This window comes from Pavona decussata, unplaced genomic scaffold (assembly GCF_977016875.1).
Source record: "Pavona decussata unplaced genomic scaffold, jaPavDecu1.1 SCAFFOLD_42, whole genome shotgun sequence".
Classification (NCBI taxonomy): Eukaryota; Metazoa; Cnidaria; class Anthozoa; order Scleractinia; family Agariciidae; genus Pavona; species Pavona decussata.
In genome coordinates this window covers 683,091-695,000 of record NW_028145464.1, presented here as the reverse complement: position 1 = coordinate 695,000, position 11,910 = coordinate 683,091, and the positions used below count along the sequence as shown (strand labels likewise).

General features: G+C 38.5%; 1 protein-coding gene across 5 annotated transcripts in view; it reads right to left on the bottom strand.

Annotated features, from left to right (window-relative positions):
- The window catches only part of LOC146482846 (uncharacterized), a 57,256-nt gene that overhangs the window by 13,664 nt on the left and 31,682 nt on the right, over nt 1-11,910 (bottom strand). For all 5 annotated transcript variants that reach the window (XM_085106665.1, XM_085106667.1, XM_085106666.1 and 2 more), the window contains 7 exons: nt 10,694-10,788; nt 8,621-8,752; nt 7,788-7,907; nt 7,138-7,172; nt 5,824-6,061; nt 4,569-4,663; nt 3,620-3,692 (listed from right to left, as the gene is read on the bottom strand). In XM_085106665.1, the coding sequence (XP_084962791.1) occupies nt 3,620-3,692; nt 4,569-4,663; nt 5,824-6,061; nt 7,138-7,172; nt 7,788-7,907; nt 8,621-8,752; nt 10,694-10,788 (788 nt within the window). The remainder of the gene's footprint in view (nt 1-3,619; nt 3,693-4,568; nt 4,664-5,823; nt 6,062-7,137; nt 7,173-7,787; nt 7,908-8,620; nt 8,753-10,693; nt 10,789-11,910) is intronic.

The following is an 11,910-nucleotide window of genomic DNA, read 5'->3' as shown; positions in this document are numbered from 1 at the left end:
TGTAAATTTCAAACTTCTTTCACTTAACGTTCGTGGAATTCGATCGCCTGAAAAAAGGAGAGCTTTGTTTGTCTGGTTAAAAAAACAAAAAGCGGATATAATTTTCCTTCAAGAAACATATAGCTCGAAAGACATTGAGAATATATGGAGAACTCAGTGGAGTGGGAAAATGTTTTTCGCGCACGGATCAAACCACAGCTGTGGTGTGATGACACTCATAAGGAAAGATTTAGATTTTGAAGATGAATCGTGCCTATGTGATCCAGTTGGGAGATTTATTATTTTAAATGCGACTGTGCAAGGAGTTAAATATATTTTTGCCAATATTTATGCACCAAATAAAGTGCGTGATCAGTGCACATATTTTAAAGATTTACAGGAGAGGTTGGATGGTATAATCTCAAGCCCTGAGCAAAAAGTTGTCATTGGAGGCGATTTCAATGTCACTTTTGATTCTAATTTGGATTGTCTGGGTGGGTCGCCAGCCCAAAAAGAGTCGGTTAAGGTACTTGAAGAAATTTGTTTTGATATGGACCTCGTTGATATCTGGAGAATAAGAAATCCGGATGGAAGACTATTTACTTGGAAGCAAACAAGACCTTTGATCCAAAGAAGACTCGATTTTTGGCTGATTAGTGACATCTGTCAAGATGAAGTTGAACAAGTTAAAATTATACCCTCTATAAAATCAGATCATTCAGCAATTACACTACTTTTCAATGGAATTGAAGAACAGAGACACGGTCCGTCCCACTGGAAATTTAATTCTAACTTAACTAAGGACGAAGAGTACATAAAACTTATTACGGACAGCGTCCCAGCTTGGATTGTGGAGTTCAAAGATGTAAATGATAAAAGAGTGCTTTGGGATCTAATAAAATATAGAATTAGACAAGTATCTTTGAAATACAGTAAAGAAAAAGCACGGTTAAGAAAAGCAAAAATACTTGAAATTGAAACGTCTCTTACATTTTATCAGAAAAAGTGCGCTGCCGATCCGTCAACAGAAAATTTTGAGCAGCTTGAAATTCTCAAAAGTAAGTACGACGCGCATTTTGATTATCTTTCAAAGGGTGCTATCATTCGATCTAGAGCGTCTTGGTATGAGAAGGGGGGAAAAAACACTACATGTAAGTACTTCTTAAGGCTAGAATCTCACAAAAAAGCTAAAAGCTGTGTTCGCAAAGTATTTACTAAAAACGGAACTTTAAGCTCAGATCCTAAGATAATTATGAACGAACTCGAAGATTTCTACACTGGTTTGTACGATAGTGAGGGTAACGTGCCAGACTGTGCAAATTTATTCCTCCGACATCCTGAAATCCCTAAACTATCGTCAGAGAAAGCAGCTACGTGTGAGGGCAAACTAACAGTGGAAGAATGTCTTCAAAGTCTTCAGTCTTTCAAAGAAAATAAATCACCAGGCAATGATGGACTTACTGTAGAATTTTAGAAAACATTTTGGGGTATCTTAGGTAAGTTATTAGTAGAAAGTCTAAATTGTGCCTTTGACTATGGCGAGTTATCGAATTCACAGAAGCAAGCGATTATAACACTTATAGAAAAGAAAGGAAAAGACAGGAGACAAATTTCAAATTGGAGACCGATTTCACTTATAAATTTAGACACAAAGATCGGATCAAAAGCAATTGCAAGGAGACTCCAAAAGGTGATACCCGATATAGTACACTACAATCAAAATGCATATGTAAAAGGAAAGTCTATATTTGATGCAGTAAGGGCAATACATGATATTTTAGAATTTACAGAAAGAGAAAAGATCCAAGGCTTAATGGTAGCAATAGATTTTAAAAAAGCTTTTGACTCGATTAATAGGAATTTTATGTTAGAGACGCTATCCGCTTTTAACTTTGGTCCTACTTTCATGCGGTGGATTAGGACCTTCTATCAAAATATAACTAGTTCGGTCATGAATAATGGTTTTTCGACAGGCCCTTTCAACATACGTAGAGGTGTTAGACAGGGCGATCCTCTATCACCATATTTGTTCATTATCTGTTTGGAAACCTTTGCCATCACCGTGCGTGGAAATAAAAACATTCAAGGAATTCTAGTAGGCAAGGAAGAAATTAAATTAGAAATGTTTGCTGATGACGTCACAGCTTTTCTGAGAAATACCAGATCTCTTGAAGTTCTTCTTCATACTGCTGATCTGTTCAATAAGTGTTCTGGACTCGAAATAATTTTCGAGAAAACTGAATGTATGTTTTTAGGTAATCATGTCTCCTCTATGGCCGCAACCGTCATTTCCTCCAAAAACATATGCGTGAAGCACACGATTAAAATTTTAGGTGTGTATTTTACATATAATGATAGTCAGAGGAAAAAGTTAAATTTTGATGAGATTTTAAGATCAATCAAAGAGAAGTTACAAATGTGGAAGTGGAGAGATCTAACTATTTTAGGGAGGATTCAGATTGTAAAGACATTTGTGATACCGATATTCATGTATCGTGCCGGTTTAATTTGCGTGCAAAAAGATATCGTGACCGAGGTCAACAAATTACTTTTTAAATTTATTTGGAAAGGGAAAGACAAAGTCAAACGTTTATCTCTCATATCTGACTTGGATAAAGGTGGACTGAAAGCACCCCATCTAGAATCAATAATAAAGAGTCAAAGGATCATGTGTTGTAAGAAATTTGCTGAGAATCAACAAAGTAATTGGAAGATTATCCTATCCCATTATATGAAGTTACATTTGAATGGTCACAATATTCGTCTCGATAAAGCTATCTCGAAAAATATCAACAAAGAAGCCCGCTCAAAGGTCGAGATTATACCAACCGCGCAGTCAAAATACTCGGAAAAATATAATTATCAACTAGATTGGCAAGAGATATATTGTATTCCCTTTAGAGTGACTGTAGACTCCAAATCACGTGAATTCCAGTTTAAGGTGTTACATAGGTATTTAGCGACGAATGAATTTCTCCATAAAATCGGCCTGGTATCTTCGTGTCTATGTACATTTTGCAAAAGAGAAAGTGAAACCATTGAACACCTCTTAATAGAATGTGATTACTCGAACAAGTTTTGGCAGGATTTAATTAAATGGCTCAATATGATAGATATCAAAGTGGAAGCGTTATCAGAGATTGACAAAATTTTTGGAATCTGGAAAAGGCAAGTAGACTTTCATCTTCTTAATCATTTCTTGATTCTGGCGAAACAGCATATTTACTCTTGTCGAAATAAAGGCTACCCGCCTTCACTAAGAACCTATCTTGCAAAAGTATCCCTAATATATCAAATTGAAACGACGATTGCTGAATCAAATGGTAAACGTGCTTTTCACGACGTTAAGTGGAAAAAGTTTCTAATCAAATAATTGTAGTTCATCTGGTAGCTTGTAGTTTATTTATTTATTTATTATTATTATTATTATTATTATTATTTTTTGGTATTTATTGTCTCATCTATTAATTTTCTACTGTTTGTATTTTAATTAGAAAACCTTTGTAATTAGCTATATACAACCGCTTTGTCTGAATCAATTCTTGTAAACAACTTTAATTAATAAAAAAAAAATCAATAAAATACAAAAAAAAAAAAAAAAATAGTATGGCTGAATTAATCCTAATCCTTCATCACTTACCTCCTTTGGTCTTCCATTAGGGTGGCATGCTGCTTGGACAATCCTTATCAATAAACTAGCACAGGGTATGGGGCTGTTGAAGGAAACGCAATTAAAATTAAATTCTTGTGAAAAGTTTTCCTTGCCAAGGTGACATTTTACAGCGCCTGTATCTTTTAAATTGTCAACAAAACTTAGCGGCGCATTTCTTCTTCTCTCAGAAACTTTAAATCATTGATCTTTTTTGTTCTGAATACGACAGGCGAAGTATTACCGACATTTTCAACGACAAACATATCCTGAGAATTGGTGAGCAGTCTTTTTGCTGTGAATGTTGAGCGCGCACAGTCATGCAATGTGTCACATTCCTGACACGTTATGACGTCATTAAACGGATTTTACCAGATGTTCTCTCTAAAAGAGTAAAAAGATCTGAGAAGGAGATTAGGGTTGTGGATCTATTCACACTGGGACACTGTTGTCTTTTTCAGTTAATTTGTCGGATTGCTCTGAGGCATTCCGATAGAAGGTGATCAGGGATGGCGCAGTGGTAAGTGCACTCGCTTCCCACCAATGTGGCACGGGTTGAATTCTCAGACTCGGTGTCATATGTGGATTGAGTTTCTTGTTGGTTCTCCGAGAGGTTTTTCTCTGGACACTCCGGTTTTCCCTCTCCTCAAAAAACAACATTTCCAAATTCCAATTCGATCTGGATTTTCAAGCACTTTATCATGAGTCTCTGAATCGGGAGACTGCGCAAGTAATCCCTGTGAGCCTATTGACATTAAATTTGACTTTTGGCCAAATGAAATTATAATTATAATTGTTTCAAATTTATTATTAAATTTCTCCGATTTTACAAAAGTATAAGACCCCCAGTTCCTGATGGCTTGCAGTCAAACACAGTCATATTGTTGACTGAAGAGTGATAACCTGGTAAAACAATAACGAAATATGTGTTCACACTTACGAGATACTTTGAGTCACACTTTCATGTAACGGCTGACTGAGGTCTGGACTGCCTCCGTACAATCGTATTTGATGAGGTCCTTCATTTAGGGCGACCTGAAACATGACAACTTCTGTTAAAAAGTGTCATAGGTCAAGGTAAAAGTATTCTTTCCCAGAACATGTAATTAAATTATACACCAAAAGTTATACAACGTCTGAAGCTTTCTTGTTTTTTATTTTGGTGCAACCAGTAGCTTTGCTCGCTAACGTCTTTACTGTGCGACTAAAATTTTGGCACTAGGCCTAGAAATTTACACCGGTAGCACAACTGCTCCTAAAGCTAAAAAATAAACTTAGAGCCCTGGGAACTTTATTAATTCAGGGCATGTCAGCTAGCAGGTTTTGGGTCATTGGAAGAAGAGGGTGAAGATAACTTCGGATTGTACAGAACAGTCAATCGTCTCCACAGATGCTCATCAAGCGATGATTCTACAACGCAATGGTGGTTTTTCTGCTAAAGCATGAAGTTGCAAAAAGCTTAGTTTAATTTGGTGACCAAACATTTAATATAAAACTTCACACTTAATTTCTCAGTGAAAATATTTCAGATTGGTGGACATCATTGGGTAAAAAATGCCATAGAAGACAGGAAAGACGAATTCTTTCATTGAACAGGCGGATAGAAAACTTAGGAGTAAGACGTGAAAGTGGATTAGTGTTAAGCAGTCGACAGTTTTTCTAGAAACTGTAAGCAAAATTTCATGTTCTCGGAGTTTCTATGAGTTCCAGCCGAAGGTCTCATTTATTGAGATAGCTACTTAGTTGCACAGAACTGTTAAAAAAAACAAAACAAATATTCGAAGTATTCAGTTTTAAAATTTAGTAGTTGTTGGAAAGCTATTTCGGGACGGCGCCTCCTATTGCTACTCCGCATCCTTCTCCGTATCTCGAGAAACGCAGGTTTCTTAAGGACAGTACCTACTAAAACGAAGGTATTTTCGCGTGGAGAAAGTGGAGATCTTAGCAAGGGCTTTTGGAATCCAAAGCCTCAAGTCTTGGGCTAAGCACAATCCGAATTGAAGCAACTGAACAACTGGGGGAGAATCACCAAAGCCCTTATCTCCCCTCTAAGGACAACACGATAAAGCAAATGGCTTGATATTTAAACAAACTTCTCAAATACTTCCCAGATATGGTGAACAGTGTTGTTATCCATGTTGGTTTCGGGGGTTGAAGGGTTAAAATACACATAACTTGTAAGAATTTAAACCAACCTTCACTTGTGAACTGCTGACGGATGGCTGATTCGTTGTTCCAACCTCAACAAAGATGGGTAAAAACGCATACCCGACACAGCAGAGATTCTTTGTCACCCTATCAACAGTATAAACTTTTAACATAAGGGTGCTTGAGGGAGCGAACACTGGTTCCCGGTATTCTAGTCTCGCGTTGTACTCTGGATTGTAGATATCCGAGTCTAGTTCAGCTTGCACGTCAATGTCATCACCGACTCTAAACAAAAACAAAGAGCAATCACACCAAGCAATAACTCGAAGAAGGAGAAGTGCCGTTGTGCTACTACTTCGACTTACATCCTGGATGTAGCGTTTGGACTAAAGAACTGGACTAACAGTGTAGCATGAAAAATTTGCAGGTTCTAATTCTGGCGGATTTTGCGAATTGACCTCGATCCACAAAAATCAGTTCCCGCCACAAAAAAAAAAAACAAACAAAAAAACAAAAACTAAAACACCGCGAAAATTAACTCCCTTCAGTGAAATAAAAAAAAACTCCGATTTTGATACACTTGTGCCACTGGATTAACATGATTTTTCATTGGAGAAAGCAACCAGAGCTTAGCTACATATGGTAGTCTGTATCTGGTCTGTATTATTAAACCGTATTAATGAAACAGTGTTTTTTTGTATATGGTAGGGGTAGGCTTTTCTTTGTTGTTCAGTTCCTTTGCACAGTAAGGTATTACAGTGATATGTCTCTAATATGTAAGTAGAGTTAAAACTGTGACTCAATATACCGTACAATAAAAGTTGCAAATATTAAACTAAAGGTTACTTCCACTTAAATGTTCTGCTGCTTGAACAGAGAATCGCAAAAATTAGTTCCCAGCAACAATTTCAGTCATCTCGAAACGCAAAAATTTGTTCCCGCAAACCATAAAAAATCACCAATCCGCAAAATAAAACTCCCGCAAAATTTTCATGCTATACGATAGCACACAAAAGAAAACCATTTCCACCACCAAAAACAACAACAGAAACAGACTACAAAGATTCTACAAGGGCAACGTATGGTACCTTTTGAGTAAGCATTCCGAAATAAGAATAAAATGAAATACTGTAGCTTCTAAATTTCTTGTATCGGTAACTTGGGAAGCTTTATTCTTATTCCGGAATACGCCCAGTCGAGGGTGCCCTACGTAAAACATATTTCAACTGGATAAAGTCCCCTCTCTCTTCTATCGTTATAGTTGGTACCAAGAAAGCATGTGATCGTTTTTTATTGTTTACATCTACAACGTCCTCACTATCCGCCGCACTTTTTACTAAAGAAAGGCAGTACTGATTTACCTTGTGTAGTTTTTGTCCAGTACTCTCCCTGCCACCTGGGAAGAAGCGATACAACACTGCATTACGCATTTGTACAGGTTTCATTCTAGACTGCGGCATAGACGAACAAAGACATAGACTGAAACAAATTGACAATAGGCCATCGTTTCCGAGTTGCTTTGAGCCTCATTACGATGTATGGAATGGCTAATTAGGTGTCGTAATGCTGACGACTTTGCAAAATTCGATTTAAATCACCGTGAAGGAACATGAAATGAAGACAAGAAATGTCTTGCGTTCTCCTGAAACATAACTAAAATCACTACGATTGGAAATTCACAGGTTAATACTATGGCCATCACTCCACACCAAGAGGCTTTTCACAGCTTAATGTTGCTTGCGTTGTTACGTGCCGATCAATCAGAACCCGTCCTGGGTAAAACCAGGGTCGTTTGACTGTGAACCGTGCACGAGAGGAGAGAGGGGGCAGGGGGTGCCCTGAACAGCGATATATTGAGGCTAAAAAATTGTCCTCGAAAAGAGCGTTTGAGCATTTAAGGTAAGAGCATTTTGAGCGAAAATTTGAACAAACCCAAACTTCAAAAATACCCAGGGGATGTCGGAGGTTTCGAATTGATCGACACATTTTAGGAGTCTAACCATTTACTCACCTTAGAAACAGTCACACTGTCCGGGAGGAAACGAGCTCCATCTATATACAGGTCAAAACCATTTCCTTCCTCAGATTCTTCTGTCAGAATAGAGGATCGGCCATTCTTTATCCACACGTTCTGACAAACAATCGAACAGAAACATGGCAGAGTTATCGACCAGATAAATAATAATCTTTATTATATAGACACGAGTCTAAAATTCATACGAAACTACATCAGGGACCAGAGCGGAGTATTTTCCATATCCCCACTAGTGAGAATAAAATTATTGATGACGTCATTCCCCGGTTTTTCCCGGTCGTTTAAACAGTCTGTGAAAATTGACGAGCGAAAGATTTGTCTATATAATAAGAAGAAAATTACACGGTGGCTTGAACATATGAATTTTATTTTCTCGTGTTACAGACGAGAGAGAGATAGAAGAGATAGAGAGAGAAAAAATATCACGGTTATTTCCCCTCCATAGCATTCTGATATCCGTTCCAGAAAAAAGAACAAGTTTTCCCAGGACGAGCCTCCGGAAAACATGCGACTTTAGAGTAAACATAGTGCCGAATGACAAATATCCTGGCATATTTTTAAAGCTACATAAAGGCCACTGCATGTGTCTATAACCGTTTAATATTTTCGCCGAAAGCTGACTGAATGTTGGCTGAAAGCCATGATCTCTGAAACCTTGGAGAGTGTAATCTGAAATGTCCAGGGTTAAGTTGAGGCATGTTGTTTCACGTGACGCATTGTAACCGATCGTAGGAACGCGCGAATATTATTATTATCATCATCATCATCATCATCATCATCATTAATGGACAATAAAATACTTCTCTCACCTCAGGAAGGTCGTTTTCTTGCAGAAATTCTTCAGGGGAACTGGGCCTCTCTGGTGGAAAGTTAACTGATGTAAAAATGGAAATCTTCAACGAGGCCTGTCCGTAAGGGGTCCACTGCTCCGGAAAAGGACCCTGGATTAATATGTAGGGAAGTTAATATCTGGATTAAGACAATAAGTAACCAGTTAAACACAACGACCACCTTGATTTGGCTTTGGCCCCAAAATTCTGCGCTACCAAAAAAATGCAAGACTTGAAAGCAAAACAACGAACTCTCCCTTACGACCTACTCCTGTCTGACAACCAAGGAACCAAGGCTACTAAAACACTCTCAAATCCTTGCAAATCGCAGAACCTGTAAATAGGACCAATGTATCAAAAGCGATCACCACCACCAGTGTATAAGTAGAAATAGGGATTCCGTTTTTGTTACTTCTGCTCCTACCAAGGGGGTGTTTCACTTTATACCTTATTATAGGAGATAAACGGTCCATGAAATTAATGCGAATTTTTTAAAAATTCGCGTTAATTTTTGTTAATAAATTCTCAGCCTCGGATATTGCATTTCTAGCGTTCTAATGGGTTCACTAAATCTCGGTTATCAGCTCATATTCCGTAGTTTGACCTTATATGGAAAACGAAAGCCCCAAGTGTCACTAAGCTAATTTTTTTTTTTCGGCGGGAAGCAAAAATTTCTTCGGAAAAATGTAGAAAAAAAAAAAAGGAAAAGAAAGAAATACCAAACAATGCCATCTCAATATAACAACAATAAAAGCCACAAAGTATGACACTATTTAATGGTACGTATCTCAGTCTGAAGTTTCCTGTAAAATCTTCAAAATTGCAAGATTTTACGATTTTTTAGATCACATAACAACAACAATAACGACCGGTTACCTTCAAAAATTTCAGGATAGCTTTCAACTCCTGGCGGTAAGAGGTTAAAGCCAATCGAAGAAATTTCTCAGGAAGAGCTTCATGCCTGCCTTTATGTTTTTACGAATTTTCGAGGACTTCAGATGGTTTATCTGTGAAATCCGTACGAGCGGCGGCCATAATGTTCGTTTCCGTCGCTCGGCACCACTCAGCAAAACATTTGCACTAATGTGCACAGCTTTTACGCTTCTCAAATAAGCTTGAAGTTTAAAAACTTGTACTGAATGTTTGTCTCAGTGAGGTTGTACCTCGTACACTTGGACGTGCCTGAAGTGTTTTAAATCGTCCGCGAGGAATTTAGTTCAGCATGATAAAAGCCGTCCTTGCCCTGATCTCTTCCTTCGCTCGGCACCACACAGCAGAACATTTGCTCAAATGTGCACAACTATTACGCTTGTCGATGAGTTGGAACTTCAAAAGCACTTGAATGCTAGTCTCAGAAAGGTTATAATTCGTAAGTTTAAACGTTTCTTGAATTTTGGATGTCCGACTGTGTCCGATTTTATTCGCTTTCGATTTTTCATTTAACTCCGTTTGCAAAGCGCTGCGCGTGTCATGTGATCATTAGGTTTCGCGCGTTTTGGTCGGAGGTTGCCTCAACATCCGGTCGTTTAAATTTTAGCCTGCGTAGCAGTCGTTTCCGTTTCCTTAAAGCCAAGCGGGGCAAGCGCGCGAGGACATTGGGCGCTTACTCCGCTTGGCTTGAAGGAAACGGAAACGACTGCTACGCAGGCTATTTAAATTTGAAAGAAATTTTTTCTTAAAATATAAAAATTCGGTAAACTTCAACAGCAATGTCCAGACGCGGAGAATTTAATAAAACAATTATTCCATTCGCGCTTGTTGGATATGAGAGTAGTTATAGCCAACTCGGCACAACTCTTAATTAACACGAGCGTTAATTTCCTGTAATAAGGTGACGCAACGGTCGTATCCTCCCATTGTATTTGACCATGGCTTCTAACCCACCTCGGATAACAGTTGTGCTTCCAAAAATGAACCCTGTAACCTGAAAAACTTCAACAAAGGTCATGCACGCTTTGCGCCCCTATGTTGAGTGTGAGATATTGTACAAAGATGATAGTCTAGACGACGTGTTTGCGAGCAGGTAAAACAGGGAGATACTTGGTCCCTTACCCGCAAAGGAATGTTGGGAACTTGTACAACGGGAGGGAAGAAGAGAGGAATATCATGAGAACCAACGTTTAGGCGTGCTGAGCCACCCCGACTGTCTACAAAGAAAGAAAATGAAACATCGTGTTAGCACATTTTCCCTTTCTGTATTATATACAGATGAAATGTGTTAATAATTATAACCCACCCACTAGACTGCAAGCAGTCGTACATTTTTACTCAGAACACGCGCGTAAAGTGACGGAAAAATTATGCAAATGAAAAAGTGAACGAGGAGGGATTGGCGAGAGAGAGAGGAAAAAGTGCGGCTGCGGAGATACCTTTGTTCTGCGAATTTCCCGTTCGTTCCCTCTGGGCGCGCGTTTCTCGCGGCTCACTGTGAAGCTCGCCGCTCGCTAGATCCATCCCGCGCGCTCGACAATATATAGGGAGTTGAAGAAACTACTACGGCGACGGCAACGACAACGTGACAAAACAATAGGATTTAATGAGAAAAACAAAGGCCCTGCACGTGCGCTTAAAATGTTTGTACATTTCTCCACCGTGCTCGGCCAAACAACAACGTGAAATGACCAAATTCAAGGTTTTGAAGAGAACGTGAGCACACGACGGTAAAATTTTCATTCTTTGTCTCAAACTTAAACCCCGTTCCCACCTGTTGTAACTGGATAGTTCGGCCACATTGTACATGTTGAACAAATTGGAATAATCGCAAAGTAGCAAAAGTAACGCGAACTAATATTTTCAAGCGGCGTTTTCGTTGCCGTTGCCATCGTGGTTTCTTAAAGTCCCTTATAACTGTTATAGTACGGCAACTCCACGTGGCTTTAACGTAGCCAGCGCTTGAATAAATTAGAGGCAAGGCACCTGCTTGGATGATTCCCGCTAATAGAGTGCCATCCGATTAATTAACTGCTAAAATAAATTATTGAAACCATAAACCCGCAAATTGCGAGAAAAAGGAAAACGTATAACACAAAGTATATTCAGATTACTAGCTATCATGGACAAGAAAGAATGAAAAGCGGCCGAATAATTGCATGTGCGCTAAAAAGTACATGAGAGATTTCACTCGTTATATTGTTCCCTTGGGGAGCTCAGGCAATTAGAAATTTGACGGCCTTTTTTATTTCAGGGAGAAAAAAATGGAGTTACTTCTCATTTAATCCGTATAATATTGCACATAGCCAGTCATGCATGGTTAAAAGCACTTTACGGAA